This window comes from Periplaneta americana, chromosome 10 (assembly GCF_040183065.1).
Source record: "Periplaneta americana isolate PAMFEO1 chromosome 10, P.americana_PAMFEO1_priV1, whole genome shotgun sequence".
Classification (NCBI taxonomy): domain Eukaryota; kingdom Metazoa; phylum Arthropoda; class Insecta; order Blattodea; family Blattidae; genus Periplaneta; species Periplaneta americana.
In genome coordinates this window covers 44,106,316-44,123,591 of record NC_091126.1, presented here as the reverse complement: position 1 = coordinate 44,123,591, position 17,276 = coordinate 44,106,316, and the positions used below count along the sequence as shown (strand labels likewise).

At 36.9% G+C, this 17,276-nt stretch overlaps 1 protein-coding gene across 1 annotated transcript in view; it reads left to right on the top strand.

The window, feature by feature from the left end:
• The window catches only part of LOC138707725 (solute carrier family 4 member 11-like), a 412,766-nt gene that overhangs the window by 308,077 nt on the left and 87,413 nt on the right, over positions 1–17,276 (top strand). The window contains exon 3 of the mRNA XM_069837591.1: positions 4,232–4,439. Within this exon, the coding sequence (XP_069693692.1) occupies positions 4,232–4,439 (208 nt within the window). The remainder of the gene's footprint in view (positions 1–4,231; positions 4,440–17,276) is intronic.

Genomic DNA, 17,276 nt, shown 5'->3' with positions numbered 1-17,276 from the left:
CTCGTATTAGGTTGAGGGAAAACCTCGGAAAAAACCTCAACCAGGTAACTTGCCCCGACCGGGATTCGAACTCGGGCCACCTGGTTTTACGGCCAAACGCGCTGACCGTTACTCCACAGGTGTGGACTTATTACATTTATATGAACACTAATAAATATAATATAATTATTAAAAAATTAGTAAAAGACATGTTTCGGGGATGCTTCTCTATCCTCAGTGACTTTACCACGACGGCTGGTTCAGGTGATCGAACCGCTTAAAGAAGTCTCCTTGAAGCCAAGCAACAACGCGGTTCGATCACCTGAACCAGCCGTCGTGGTAAAGTCACTGAGGATGGAGAAGCATCTCCGAAACATGTCTTTTACTAATTTTCAATAATTATATTATATTTATCAGTGTTCATATAACTGTAATATATACTTTTTTACGTTTCTTATCAAATCTATGAACACTGTATAATTGGCCCAACATGTGTGGTTTATCTTTGAATATGAAAAAAGCTAGTGAAGAAAAATTGGTCAACTTTTACAGTCTCCTTTAAGCCAAGCAACAACGCGGTTTGATCATCTGAACCAGCCGTCGTGGTAAAGTCACTGAGGATGGAGAAGCATCTCCGAAACATGTCTTTTACTAATTTTCAATAATTATATTATATTTATCAGTGTTCATATAACTGTAATATATACTTTTTTACGTTTCTTATCAAATCTATGAACACTGTATAATTGGCCCAACATGTGTGGTTTATCTTTGAATATGAAAAAAGCTAGTGAAGAAAAATTGGTCAACTTTTACAGTCTCCTTTAAGCCAAGCAACAACGCGGTTTGATCATCTGAACCAGCCGTCGTGGTAAAGTCACTGAGGATGGAGAAGCATCTCCGAAACATGTCTTTTACTAATTTTCAATAATTATATTATATTTATCAGTGTTCATATAACTGTAATATATACTTTTTTACGTTTCTTATCAAATCTATGAACACTGTATAATTGGCCCAACATGTGTGGTTTATCTTTGAATATGAAAAAAGCTAGTGAAGAAAAATTGGTCAACTTTTACAGTCTCCTTTAAGCCAAGCAACAACGCGGTTTGATCATCTGAACCAGCCGTCGTGGTAAAGTCACTGAGGATGGAGAAGCATCTCCGAAACATGTCTTTTACTAATTTTCAATAATTATATTATATTTATCAGTGTTCATATAACTGTAATATATACTTTTTTACGTTTCTTATCAAATCTATGAACACTGTATAATTGGCCCAACATGTGTGGTTTATCTTTGAATATGAAAAAAGCTAGTGAAGAAAAATTGGTCAACTTTTACAGTCTCCTTTAAGCCAAGCAACAACGCGGTTTGATCATCTGAACCAGCCGTCGTGGTAAAGTCACTGAGGATGGAGAAGCATCTCCGAAACATGTCTTTTACTAATTTTCAATAATTATATTATATTTATCAGTGTTCATATAACTGTAATATATACTTTTTTACGTTTCTTATCAAATCTATGAACACTGTATAATTGGCCCAACATGTGTGGTTTATCTTTGAATATGAAAAAAGCTAGTGAAGAAAAATTGGTCAACTTTTACAGTCTCCTTTAAGCCAAGCAACAACGCGGTTTGATCATCTGAACCAGCCGTCGTGGTAAAGTCACTGAGGATGGAGAAGCATCTCCGAAACATGTCTTTTACTAATTTTCAATAATTATATTATATTTATCAGTGTTCATATAACTGTAATATATACTTTTTTACGTTTCTTATCAAATCTATGAACACTGTATAATTGGCCCAACATGTGTGGTTTATCTTTGAATATGAAAAAAGCTAGTGAAGAAAAATTGGTCAACTTTTACAGTCTCCTTTAAGCCAAGCAACAACGCGGTTTGATCATCTGAACCAGCCGTCGTGGTAAAGTCACTGAGGATGGAGAAGCATCTCCGAAACATGTCTGACTTTTACTAATTTTTTAATAATTATATTATATTTATTAGTGTTCATATAACTGTGATATATAATTTTTTACGTTTCTTATCAAATCTATGAACACTGTATAATTGGCCCAACATGTGTGGTTTGTCTTTGAATATGAATACAGGATTTGTTTATATGTAAGACGGTTCTGTTACGGAGTCTTCCCAGTTTCCTACACTCAATGAGCACTGAACTTTTCGCTTTACAGCTTGAACTTCCGCTCCTTAATGATGGAGACCGGTAAAATGTGAAGAAAATGTTGTCAAAATATGAAATTTATTTTGGCGAAACATGAAAATGTGTGGTGAATACTTAAATGCTAAAACATCTTCGCTCCTAAACTACTTGGAGCACGTTTATATTATTATTTAATTAATAAGCATCATATTTAATTTGTTGCCAAATGAAATGTGATTAATCTGTATAATTAAACAGATTTTCAGCATTATCATATCCTTACCTGAATACAAGAACTAGGGAACTTAAATGTTTATACAAAAGAGAACTAAAACTAAACACTTCTTAAATTGGCTGGACGCAACACTGGTTACAATACAACACAAGTAACTTTTTATATTTTCTGGCAAAAGATTATGCCTTCTGTCACTTAATAGGCCTAATGTTTTGTACGACGAAAATCCATGAAGTTTTAAAAAGAGGAGAAATAAGTAGACGGCAAAATTGGTAGTTGATACCCGTTAAAAATATTGAATTACCACCAGTGTTGTGCATTAGCATGACGTGAAGGGAAGCAGTGCCTGTATGTATGCCATTGCTCGACTGGGATTCGATGTCTGTTGCCTACATACAGGGTTTCCATGGAATTGCTTCCCTGAAAACTTCATCACCGCACGCCGCTGAACTACACGTATAAAAGTAGATGTAGAGACATTGAAATGACTTTCACTGGTTTCGAAAGAATGAGCAAAGCTGGAATACGAATAATTAATTTTGTTTTTACTCTCGAATTCATTGATGATACAATTGAAGGATTGGTAGTAAAAACCGGACAAGTCCAAAATATTAATTTTTCAGAAACGAAAAAACTGTCCCTCACGTTTCTCATACAATAAAATAATCTGACATATTTTATATAGGTATCTCAGATTTCTTCCAAACTTTCGTAAAAGGTTTCATTGTTCTCTTTTATATGGTTTCTTGAAAGAAAAAAAAATAAAAATTTGGACATATCCACTTTTTGCAGAAAATGTTATATGCACACATATTAGTTGAGAAAAAGTAACTTATATGAAACCATGCTTCATTCATATTGTCAACTGTATCGACATACAAATAAATGCTTTATAAGTGTCTTATTAAATTAAAAACTTAATGTTGAAATTATTTCCTGAACAACAAAGATAATATTATGTTTATATTTTCTCGTTCTAAATTTGCGTCCTTCAGTCTTTGAATTCTTGGCACGTCAAGTTCATCAAGTACCGAAAAATAATTATTTTAACAACACAATAAACTATGGATCTGGTTCATTTTGATGATAATTCGTTTATAACATGAAATATTTAACCAATAACACCAACAATAACAGCTAATATGGCAATAAAACAAAAGAATACAACACTAACGCCATCTTCATGATATTTTCTAACAAGAACCGGATAAGTTTGTGACTTGTCCGTCTCTTGCTAGACAGACGTTGGACTAATTTGCTTTATGCAGAAACGCTATATTTTCAGACACTCATTTAAATGACACAAATCCAATTTTTGTAAAAACTTGTTATGTCAATAGAAGCCGCTTCATATGAAATGTACTGCGCTCGAAATTAGAATTTTTGGACTTGTCCGGTTTTTGCTATCAACCCTTCAATTTCAATCACTGTAAAGGAGAAATTAGAGATTTCACTTTTCCTTGGAAATTCCGGAATGTTTTTGAAATGGGTGGCTTGGGTTTTTCAAATCTTTCCTGCAAAATGCCTCTGTCTACTTATAATGTCTTGAAGACCCCGTTCTAGTGGTAGTTATAGAGATATGAATGGAGGGGAAAATCTTGCAAATATGAAAAATGCCAAGATTTTTATGAAATATGATAATTTTACCAAAATATTTCGAAATACTAAAATTGTTTGATGTCAATTGCATTCTACACATTGCGGATCGTGAAAATTCTTGTTCCATACCGCTAGCAGAAATGTTTAAAATACGAAATTTCACATTTTGCCCGTCTCTATTGACAAGTGTTGCCATGTCTGTCCCTAAGACTACATTGAAAGAGTTGTGTTATTCGCCTACAGAAAGTGCAGATGAAGGACTTCGGCTCTGAGATACGGGCTTCTCTGGACATCACACACTTCCTGACTCAGGCAGTGTTGCTCATTGACCTGACGGAGACCAACCTGGAGCGTGTGGTAGAGATGATGCTGCAGAAGATGCTCCTGAACAGCGAGGAGCCCTTGACCACTGTAGCCGAGGCGAAGTCCCAACTCTTCACTAGTGATTCGGGTACGTGTTCGTGTTCAATGAAAGTCTGCACGAGTTTGTGTGTTTAGTGTTTTACCTAAAACAGACGCACCGCTGCTTCTTTCTGTATATACTCAATAAGAAACATGCGAAGAGCTCACATTAGAAAATATGCTGTTCTTACAATATAAATTTCAAAGAAATTGTTTCGTACAAAATTTCATTTTAGGGCCCGTGTTTATTAAGTAGACTTTTTTCCTTATCTTGATGAATACTGCTACTTGAAGAGTCCACTGCAAAAATGATGGATGTCATTTGGAATACATTTTGCAGGAGAAGCAATTGAAAGTTTGAAATGCTTAGCGCTCAAAGCTTAATTGTGATTTTCCGATCATTACTGGACAATGACTATCAGTGTTAATGCCATATAACTCTCTCTGTACATTCTATATGTCTTAAGCTATGCATTGACAGTCTTGGTTCATTTTCGACAAGAAAGTGGCATCCATCATCTTGCAGTGGACTCTTCACTTCTCAAAATACTGCATCATTTACTTTGTTTAATGGAAATCACATTGAGCATCTCCTGTTGATGAACATGTAGGGGTCCACCGCTGTGGAGTAACGGTTAGCCTGCCTGAACTGAAACGAGCGGGTCCGGGTTCAAATCCTGGTTTGGACAAGTTACCTGGTTGAGGTTTTTTCCGAGGTTATCCCTCAATCCATTAAGAGCAAATGCTGGGTAACTTTCGGCACTAAATCCTGGACTCATCTCGCTAGCATTATCACCTTCATCTCACTCAGAAGCTAGATAACCACAGCAGTTGATAAAGCGTCGTAAATAACCAATTAAAAAGCATGTAGGGTCTACTCATATCTCGGAAGATATTAATTTTATAACCCATGTATTTAAGAATTATTTTCTTGTTTCGATGAATAAAACACCTCTCAGAATATTATTTTTTTATGGAAATCACATTGATGTTGAACGAGTACACTTATCTTGGGAGATGTTAATTCTAAAACTCATGTTTATTAGATTTTGTTATTTTGTTTTGATGAATACTACAACTTCAAATAATATTGAACGCTTTTTCTAATGCTTTGTATATCAGTATAGGCCTACAACGAAATATTTCGTCCTGTTGCTCCTAAATAATTCCTACTGTGTGAGCAAAGCTTCGATCTACCGCATGTGGCGTTGTTTCCACTTAGTGCTACGATGGTAAAGGGGGGTCTTTTAATAAGCAACAGTGAACAAAGAGCACGTGCGCTTGTACATTTGTGTGTGGATGTGTTTGTGTTTAATGCTTAGATGCAAAATGGCACTGTTTAGTCATTCCACTTCAGAGTTTCTCCACGAATTAACCGTCTTAATCATTCCTGGAAGGTCAAAAATGATATCACATTGTTCCGTGGTGTTGGCGTTTCAAGAAGCATATCAAGCTGCGACCTGGAGAGTAAATTTCCGGAGACAGGATGTGTTAGAGATAGGAACCGCAAACACTAGTACAGATTCTCATAGAGGAATATTCGGATGATATTGAATATCAGCATGGAAATTTCTCTAAAATTCGCTTCATGTCTATAGGAGGAAATGAGCTCGTTCTACAGTTGTATGCAAAGTTCGTCTAAGTTGCTGAAGTCAAACCCACACAAAATTAGTGTAGCACAGGAGCTCCGTAAAATCTAATCTCCGTGAAGTGACAGTAGGAAAATTCTGAGTAACTAGCGGAGATGAGCTAATCCTTGAAGGAATAATTTCTTGCAAAGTTAACTGAGAGAGCTCATTGTTGATGATACCCAGCAGGGTTCTGCCATAGCATGTGTAGCCAATGTTTCTCTACAAGCAATTTATGAACAGTCAGTAGTGATAGTGGTGGTAGTAATGGTAAGAGCAGGATGAGCAGCAGCAGCAGCAGTAGGAGGACCAGAAGTAGCAGTATCTTTAGCCCATGTCACGATGTTTCGAATGTAGAGGCCACTCATCATTGTTTCATAGAGTAATGACTAGGGCCGTGACATCGGTATATTTGTATTACTTTGAGGGCTATTGAAGATGAACACACGACATCGGACGTGTTTCAAGTACAGGCAGCGGAAGAGAATTTGACACAAGCCTAAGCAAGCACGTTCCGTGTTTTGTATACGATTATTACGTATTATAAAATCAAGACAATACAATAATTGTATATAAGAGTAAAAGGAGTCATACAGATCTTTGAAGGAAACGATGCAGCTTCCATAAGTAATATATTATTTTAATGTACCGAAGTACATATGATATTTCCATGCAGATCCCGGCCAACTAGTCACTCATAACGAGTGCACCTGTGGACTTCAGTCCTACGTTCATAGACATCTATGACGTAGTGCAGAGGGCGGCCACTAGAGGGAACCCAAGAGTTGGAACTTAAACTGAGACGATTCTGTCCGACACCGGGATGGGTGTCCGGTGTGGCTTAGTGGATAAAGCATCACCACGTAGAACTGAAAACCCGGGTTCAAATCCCGGTGCCGGAGTGAATGTTCCATCGTATGATGACGCAGAATACTAATATACCTAATATATATGATATGCGTAAATCACTTCGTGATTTAAGACTGCGCTTATTCCGTCGGATCCCGGCCAACTAGTCACTCATAACGAGTGCACCTCAGCACATGTGTGGACTTCAGTCCTACGTTCATAGACATCTATGATGTAGTGCAGAGGGCGGCCACTAGAGGGAAACCAAGATTTGGAACTTAAACTGAGACGATTCTGTCCGACACCGGGATGGGTATCCGGTGTGGCTTAGTGGATAAAGCATCAGCACGTAGAGCTGAAAACCCGGGTTCAAATCCCGGTGCCGGAGGGAATGTTCCATCGTATGATGACGCAGAATACTAATATACCTAATATATATGATATGCGTAAATCACTTCGTGATTTAAGACTGCGCTTATTCCGTCGGATCCCGGCCAACTAGGCACGCATAACGAGTGCACCTCAGCACATGTGTGGACTTCAGTCCTACGTTCATAGACATCTATGACGTAGTGCAGAGGGCGGCCACTAGAGGAAACCCAAGATTTGGAACTTAAACTGAGACGATTCTGTCCGACACCGGGATGGGGTCCGGTGTGGCTTAGTGGATAAAGCATCAGCACGTAGAGCTGAAAACCCGGGTTCAAATCCCGGTACCGGAGGGAATTTTTCTCTGTTCCATTACTCTTTCATCGTTCCGTAAGTAATGCCCAAACTTTTCTTGGTGACCGAAATATTAAAAAGCAGTGTGAATATATTTCATCTAATTTTGGATTTATCCCCTCTACAATTGAATGTCTCGAAAAGACTGGTGTGAAATTGGTGGAGTAAATTTCGTTAGTAAATAATCTCATATCGAAAATGAATGATCTGTAAGATAATATAAGCAAAAAGGTGTGTGAGAAAATGAACACAGTAATACAAAAAAAAAGGCGATTTCAATTCATTATGCAAAATTGCAAGAGTTTCGTCAGATGACAAGTGTGGTTGTTATCAACTTGATGTAGAAATGGATGATGTGAAATATTTTACATATCCGCCCTTCGTTTCAGCCGATGTCGAACGCAGTTTTTCCGCATACAAAGTTATACTATCCGACACTCGGCGGTCATTTTCATTTGAAACATTGAAAATAAATGTTGTTCATTGCAGCAGCAACAGAAACCAGGCAAACAACATGCAAGAAAAGTGAGGTACGGAATAGATTTAATAAATAAATTAATGTAACAGTTAAATATAGGGAAAGCAAAATTGTACGCCATATACGTTTTCGGCATTCTAAAACTGTAATGCAAAACTCTAGGTATTAAAAAAATCACTTTAGACTTGTATTTTACCACATTTGTGACAATTTAAGTATGATTTCCAACAATTCTCAACCTCACCAGCATTTTAGACCTTTCCGATATTAACCCTTATATACAATGATTGTATTGTCTTGATTTTATAATACGCAATAATCGTACACAAAACACGAACTTGTAGCTTAAGGTACGTTTTCCTCGGTGTGACTATTGCGATGATCGTTCAACGATGATCGTGCAACGATAATCGTTGAGCACTATTTCTTTGTATTTTCTAGAGTCGCGGCAGTCGCTCGGAGGAAAACAGCTCCATAGAAAATACAAAGAAATAGTGCTCAACGATCATCGCAATAGTCGCACCTTTAGGCATGTGTCAAATTCGCTTCCGCTGCCTGTACTAGAAACACGTCGACTACATTCTGTCCGGCGTCGTGTATTCACCTTCAATAGACATCAAATTACCACAAAATAATATACCAATGTCACGGCCCTAGTGATGGGATTAATGACAAGTATTAGTAGGCCTAGCGAGTCGATCTCCACCTACTGTCCGACCAATGATTATGTCACAGGATCGTCGAAACGGGGGAAATTACGTGAGAGTTAATTACTTAACGGGACCCTTTTCTTTAAATTATTCTAAACAGTTGTATAATATTACATAGAATTCTAATTCCGTACAGCAAATATTTCCAGAAAAAAAAGCCTAGTACCTCAGTCATTAATCTTTGCAGAGGGGCACAGCAGAAACGGGTAGGGGAACCGAGATGCGACATAAACATTCGGTCCGACATTAATTCCCGGCGACATTTATCTCCAGCAACTTATGAATGAGAATGAGTGGAGTGGAGTGGAGTGGAGTGGAGTGGAGTGGGATGGATTGATGAATGAGTGAATGGAATGAATGAATGGAACAAGTGAATGAATTGATGAATGAGTAAATGAGTGAATTGAGTGAGTGTGTGGATGGATGGTTGGATGGAATGAATAGATGGATGGATAGTTGGATGGAATGAATGAACGTAATGAAGGGAATGGAATGAACAAGTGAATGAATGAATTGAATGAGTGAATGAGCGGATGGATGGATGGAATGAATTGAGGAATGGAGTGGATGAACATAATGGCTGGAATGGATGAACGTAATGGATGAAATTATTGAGCGTAATGAATGGAATAGCTGAATGTAGTGGGTGGAATGGATGACTGCAATGAATGGAACGGATGAACGTAATGGATGGAATGGATGAACGTAATGGTTGGAATGGATGAACGTAATGGATGGAATGGATGAATGTAATGGATGAAATGGATGGAATAGATGAATGTAAAGGATGTAATGGATGGAATGGATGGAATAGATGAATTTAAGGGATGTAATGGATGAATTTAATGGATGGAATGGGTGAAAGTAATGAATTAAATGGATGAATGGATGAATCGATGAATGAATGAATTATCCTTCTATGTGCCTTTAAAGTATCACATAGTGAGCTAATCAACATAAACTATATTCATGTAAAAGCTCTTATCACACATACGCTGCATACAATATGATCGGGAAATTTGGAGAATAGATCCACAATGATGATATTTAGCCCTACAATAACAGTCTAATAGTGAGGTCGTACATTTAAACACTGCCACTACTCTTTGTGTGCAGACGTTTCTTCCTATTTGACAGTCAAGTTTGTTTTTTGTGGGCTTCTTCATACACTCGACTCCTCGCTGTACAGAACCAATGCACTCCGGCAACTTTCTTGAAGGCATCAACCCATCTGTTTCCTGGTCTGCCTTCACTTTTCTTGGCGATGAGATGGTTCCGCATGATAGAAATCTGTACCCAGCTGTTGTCTTGGAGTCTCGCCACGTAACCTCAATATTTCCATTTTGAGTTAGTGACATATTAGGTCGTGTCTTCTGTACTTGCCATATGCCTTACCCCTGCAGTAGGAACTCTATAATTATTTAAGGGTCACTCCTAAGATATTTCTTTTCATTTGGCATACTAAGATGGCTTCTTGTTAGTTTCCGTCAGGAACCAGATTTGTCAGACATACAGAAATTTTGAAAAAAAAAAAAAAATGCACGTTACTTATGCGGAAAATTGTATTTTGCGGTTTAAAGTCGTGTTTAGTGGAATTAGTTTTGAGGACCAGAATGCTTTCCATGCTAGCTGCTGACCTGGTTTCTTACCTCTTTTCCTTTGGAAGTAGATGCATCTTCTTTTCAAATCAGTTATGGTTGTGAGTTCAATATTCATAACCATTTTTACCTTTGATGAATGTTATATTTCCATTGTCATCTTCACAACATTCTTGGTGATTATTACTGTTTTCTTCTTCGTCATCTTCATAGTCACTATCATCCTCATTGTCAGATTGAACCATTTCCTTATCTTCATTTCCTTCGCCATGTGTACAAAACATACAGAGGTGAGCCTGCCTGGAGAATATTAAAGAATAGGTTGCAGCCGCCAAATTACCCTTCAAGGAACGACCACTCACATAAATTGAGGGAAAGAAGACAGAGGACGGACACTGGAAAGTTTTCTTTTCTCAATCATACTATCAGGGACTGGAATGCTCTACCTGAAGACTAAAGGCTTAGCAATAACCAAAAATGTATTTAAAAATAGGCTTAAGGACTTTACTAATAGACTGTAATACATTATGCAGACTATTTTGTGGTTTTACAAGTATAGTGAGTAAGCAGAGAAACATAGTGAATCTTCAGTGATTTATATTGGGTGTGCAGTGTGTTGTAGTGAAAGTGCAGTGAACTCATAAATAAATTTTGTGAGTTATAGTGGCAGAAAAATAGATTTATAGTGAACGGGTGTAAGTTATATTGCTTGTAATGGAGTCTAGGCTAGCGATTTGAGGTTAATACAGTAAGTACAATTCTACGGAATAATAAGGATGTAATTGATGTTCTGTTATTTGAAATGTTGTTTCAGTGAAGAAGTGTGTTGTGTCTGTGAAATGTCTTGTGACAGTGAAGCGTGTTTGTGTCAGTGAAGTTCTATAGTTTGCAGTGGTAGTGCAAATTATTTGAACAGAGAAATGTTTTTGAAGTGTTAATGAAATCAGGATAGTTTCAGTAAATTGTGTCTTAGTTCCAGTACAGTGAGTGAATTGATAGCGAAATGAGTGTAGTGCTGAAAGGTACTTGTGCAAATTTGAACATATATCATATATACTCGTGGTTTAAGTACTAACTTAGGATTAAGATATAAATTAGGTTTACTTTAATTAATTATGTTATAACGTACACGTACCAAATAACGCCACCTTAACACTTCAGTCACTTTTGCTCTGGAAATAACTTATGCACAAACACGAAAATTATGAAATAGAAACTGTAATCTTATCTTTACAAAATAGCACAATGAAAATGTATATATTATATACCGAACAAGAATTAGAACTCAAGTAGGAAAACTTTGTAAACTGGCGTTATTAGGAACAGGTTGTCCAATTAACGCCACCTATTTTCTAGTAACCTATACACTTATAATTGTTAATGAATTATTTTTCCTAAGCAACACAAATTGAACTAAGCGACTAAATTTGAGTTTCTGTTAATAAAAGATACAAAATCACTCAATACTAATGAAAGATTCTTGTTCTGAAACTGAAACACCAGATGGATTAGGAAAATATGTTTTCCAGTGACTACTTACTTAAAAAAAGAGACAATGTGACACAGTAGAAAGTTATTAAACACAAAAGCATTTACCTTAGTTTAAAATGAATGTTTTCCAATAAGTAAAGCAAAAAAATTAAGTTATGTAAAAAAAAATTAAGAGTTCGATAAGCAATTGAAACAATATCATCACTGCACATTCTGAACATTTGTAAGTTGAAAGCTTAGTGATTTTCCTGATGTTTTCACACTGATGCTGTACTGTCAGCCTTAGTACTAACATAACCTAAAATTTTGTCTGCAGACCTTTAACGCCACATGGCGTTAAAGCGCTACTGAGTACTTGATAACATGACATGTCTGTTTCTCTAACATTTTCAAATTTTATAGATAGCAAATACTTTCTATACGTAGAAGAATGTTTAAGGATCACGAAAATATATAGTTTAACATAGCCTAGTTATTATTTGCTCAACACACAAAATAAAATATTGCCTCTTACCTTGATATAAGAACAGCCATTCACTATCAACACATAACAGGAAAATGATGGAATATAATGTCACTCGTAAATGTCAGCGGACAGCTAGTAACTCATTTCATCACTAGATTGCAAGCGAATGCAGGCTACAGTAGTGCACTACCGAAAACTTGTGTCGTTAACGAATTTTAATAGGGTGGCGTTAAAGGTATACATGACGTTATTTGGCTCAGGGACCATATTAAGTGATTCATTTAATTTAGGATGCTTCTTGTTAATATTATTATATATTGCTATTATTACTTTATTATTAATATTATGACTGTATTTTATTATTATTGTAATTATTGAGTGTAATTAGTTACCACTGCCACCGGGTATTTACCCATTTGCAGTGTGAATAAATACATACATACCCCATAAATCATCATCCGATATTTCTTCTTCAGTACGAACATGGGAAATCTCATCACATTCTGTAGATTCTTTAGACATAATATTTAGCCTACTAAGTTCTCTCTACAAAATACAAAGAAGAAAAAAGTGATATACAACAGGAAATATTGGACAATGCTGGGCTTGCTGTGAACGATCTGCCCTCAGGCAGAACACAATGAATGAATGAATGAATGAATAGCTCTTCACAAAAATGCATAAAGAAATTGTCATAGAATTCAAGAAAAAAATATTTTTCAACTTACCTCACTTACAGTCAGTTATTGGGATCTCAGAAACACCAAGTCGAAAATATGGGTGAAATAACAAAACGTAAAAATCAAATGAATTCTCTCGAAGAACTAACCCGTTATGACATATCGTGCTCATGCCTGTGAACACGTACAGGATTAATAGTAATATGCGTTACAAGAGCGGTATGTTGAAGTTTTCATGTTCGAGGAAAATTTTGAAAAAGCGAAACGTAGTTGAGCTTTTTTAATTTCCGAGAATTGAAAGAAAACATACCGCTCGTGTATCGTACATTATTTTGTGCGAAGATCGTTTATTACATACCTGAAAGAGGAAATTCTAATTAGTTGCAATGAAATCTCCATCTTGGTTTCTGTTCAATGACGGCAAATTTGCAAAACAAAAATATCTATCTTCAATATTGTTGCTTTAAAATGTTTTCGGTGTTTATTATACTCCAGCAGGCCGTTATATACGTCTGTTTTTTTCCCCCAGTCTATAAATGCGAACTTAAAACAAACGGTTTCCTTAATGTTACATGCATCATGAATACAGTAACTTTAGTGGAGTTGTAGAGTTTACTTAATTTTTGCAAGTATTTAAAAACAATAATTAACAGTGCAATTTAGGTGAAATTGCAGTGGTAAGTTTCCAATTTATAACTATAACTATATTGAACGTCTCTAAAAATAATATGTTAAAAGCCTAAAGCAGTAAAAGCAATATGTCACTTAAGCGGTAAGAAGAGGGAAATTGTTATGTGTGTTAGGTTGGGAATACTGAATGTGGAATTTTAGACTTACCGCGGATTGGTTTTGTGCGGAAACCAAGCAAATACGCACGATCTCGCACAAAATTATTTTTCATGAACTGTTTGAAATTTCAAGTGATCTTCGCTTTAAACACATTCAGATATTATTAATTATTTATTTAGGACTGAGCAATTTCTGCGTGCATTTTGGCCTAGAGAATGATACTTACAAATGGTTTTTAAGGAACCCGAAGGTTTATTGCCGCCCTCACATAAGCCCGCCATCGGTCCCTATCTTCAGCAAAATTAATCCAGTCTCTATCAACATATCCCACGTCTCTCAAATCTATTTGCATATTATCCTCCCATCTACGCCTTGGTCTCCCCAAAGGTATTTTTCCCTCAAGTCTTCCAACTATCGCTCTATATGCATTTAAAGATTCACCCATACGTGCGACATGCCCTGCCCATCTCAAACATCTGGATTTAATGTTCCTAATTATGTTAGATGAAGAATACAATGCATGCAGGTCTGCATTGTGTAATTTTCTCCATTTTCCTGTAACTTCATCCCCCTTAACCCCAACTATTTTCCTAAGCAACTTATTCTCGAATACCTTAACCTCTGTTCTCAAAGTGAGAGTCCAAGTTTCACAACCATACAGAGCAACCGGTAATGTAACTGTTTTATAAATTCTAGAGAATGCTAGATATAAAAACGAATGCTGTTAGAACTATTTCTTCGTGTGCAATGGTTTGTATGTAAGAGTTATGTGCAGTTCACTTAGTGAGACTCAAGGAGTGTCTAGAAGATCGAATGGAGTTGCTGTGGTGGCCGGTCGTTCACAAGTATTTCATTAATGCCTTGCGTGCGTGTGCAAAGTCTCAACTTTCTGTCTGCGAAAGTAGGTTAAGGGCTCTACTTTGAACGCTACTTGTGTCTCTGGTCTGTGCTCAAGAAACGAATGTAGAATTCAATGTAATAAGAAGTTTACCTTCAGAGCGTAATGTGATAGACAGTCTGTTTCCTCTTTAGAATTGCGGAATGTGTAATTTCTCTCTCAGACTGCGATGCACGGGTAATACTTAGAGTGTGATGACAAAGTGATACATTCTGTTTCTTGTGTATCCTACGTTATTCTAGAATTCTATGGTACGTCCGCTCAAATGAGAGCCACTTGCACCTACCTTGAGCGGGAGGCGTCAGGTGTTTCAGTCTTGAAGCACGCGGCTAGTTGTTGGTACGCCAGCGCTGTTGACAGATCTAAGTCAGTGCTCCGGGAACAAGTTCATATAACTTAGTAACTTATTTGGTTTCAGACGAGCCCGGAAGTATAGTACAGCTAGCTTAGAACGAGGCAGAGGACAGTAAATGTATATTGTGGCTTTCGTGTTCCATATAATATAAATAAAAAATAAAATAGCTTCAACGTCAAACTTCTCAATGCAATGCATAATAAAACACAAACAACCCAATATGAGTTTCCGTACCAAAGAAATACTTTAATGGAACTATTACATTCAATGGGGTTTAAATATAAAATTCATGGATCTCAACCAGCAGCAATGGAATCATTTCGAATACGGATGTGGCGTTCCTCGTATTTACGGAATATAGAGTATTATCGACAACTGGGTTATGAAGAAGTATACTTAGACGAAACATGGTATGATATCCGTGACGGAGTAAAGTGTCGTTGGTGAGATGGGTCAAGTTACTGTGATGACAATTTTTCTTCCGGTAAAGGACAACGAATAGCAATTTTACATGCGAGGAAAAGAAATGGTTTAATTCCAGGAGCATTATTCGTTATCCGTCAAAGTATGTGTGATGCCCCGGCTGATTACCGTGGGACTATGAATTGTAAAATCTTCGAAGAATGGTTTGAGGAATGTTTGCTAAAACGGCTGGAAGAACCGTCTGTCATCATTATGGATAATTCCCCATGCCATTCCGTATTGTGAATCCTGTACCTACTACTAGATCAACAATAGATGCCATTAAAACGTGAAAATAACATCCCTTTGCCCACGCCAGTCCCAACAACAAAGTTACGCCTGCTACAAGAGATAAAACATAGCCATTACAGAAAAAAGATGTATGTAATTGACGAACTATCATCAAAATACGGCCATGTTGTACTACGACTGCCCCCCTACCACTGGCATACAATTCGTTTAGTCAGAACTGAATTGAAATGTCCGGTCAGAAAATGCATTGGGAAATAAAACTGTTCAAGATGTACACGATTTAATAGTAACTGTGATGGACGACATTAACAATAAAAAGCATTGATTAAAGTATATCGAACATGTAAAGACAAAAGAAAGTGATTATCGCTATTTAGAAGCTAGCTTGGAATCTTGTGTAATTGATTTAATTAGTGACTCAACAGACTTTGAATAGGAGGTATTCGTGTTTTATTTCTGTATTTACAAGACGCACACGAAGGTTCACTCCAGTCTGCAGAAGGAAGAGATGGCAACGCAGCGTTGTTTACATGGAACCTGCTCGGAGTCGCGTGCCTACTTGCTCCCTGCAGTAAGCGTGTCCAATCGCACATTCCAAGTGGCTCTCATTTGAGCGGACGTACTATAGATTGATCAAGACTGTTTTTTTTACCAACTTACGACATTCCGATTAGAGAGCTTATAACCAGTTTATATTCGACCGGTCAGAGAACATGCTTCAAGGTTTAGCATCCGACCGAATGTTCGAATTTCAACCGCTACCCCTAACGTTTTGCAGACTAGTCAGAACACCAGGCACGCTTCACCATACATGAAACTGACATTGTCTGAGTACACAAACTGAGTAACATTTGAAGGAAATTTACTTTGTCTTGTTAAAAAAAAAAGTGTTTGCTTGATATGGACTTGATATTGGACACTTTAATACACTTATCTTCATAACTAATACTAAATGAACAAATGCACATCAGTAACAACAAAGGAATTAAGTGTAATGCTTCATTATAAATCTGGTGTGTTTATTTTATTTTAGTAGGTTATTTTACGACGCTTTATCAACAGCTTAAGTTATTTAGTGTCTGAATGAGATGGTGATAATGCCGGTGAAATGAGTCCAGGGTCCTGCACCGAAAGTTACCCAGCATTAGCTCATATTGGGTTGAGGGAAAACCCCGGAAAAAGCTTCAACCAGGTAACTTTCTCCGACCGGGAATCGAACCCGGGCCACCTGGTTTCGCGGCCAGACGCGCTAACCGTTACTCCACAGGTGTGGACAATCTGGTGTGTAAAGCAATGCAAGGATAGAATAAATTACAATTACTTATTAAATAGAAGTGCAAATAAGTACATACATTCTAGTGTAACATTTACATTTTAAACTCAAAATGCATACTAATCATTTTTTAAGAAGATAGTGTTATTAACATAAAGAAAAGTACTCTCAAGCTGTAATGCTTGTACTTTCACTATGCATGTTGTTGCTCTTGACGATACCCAATTGCAATAC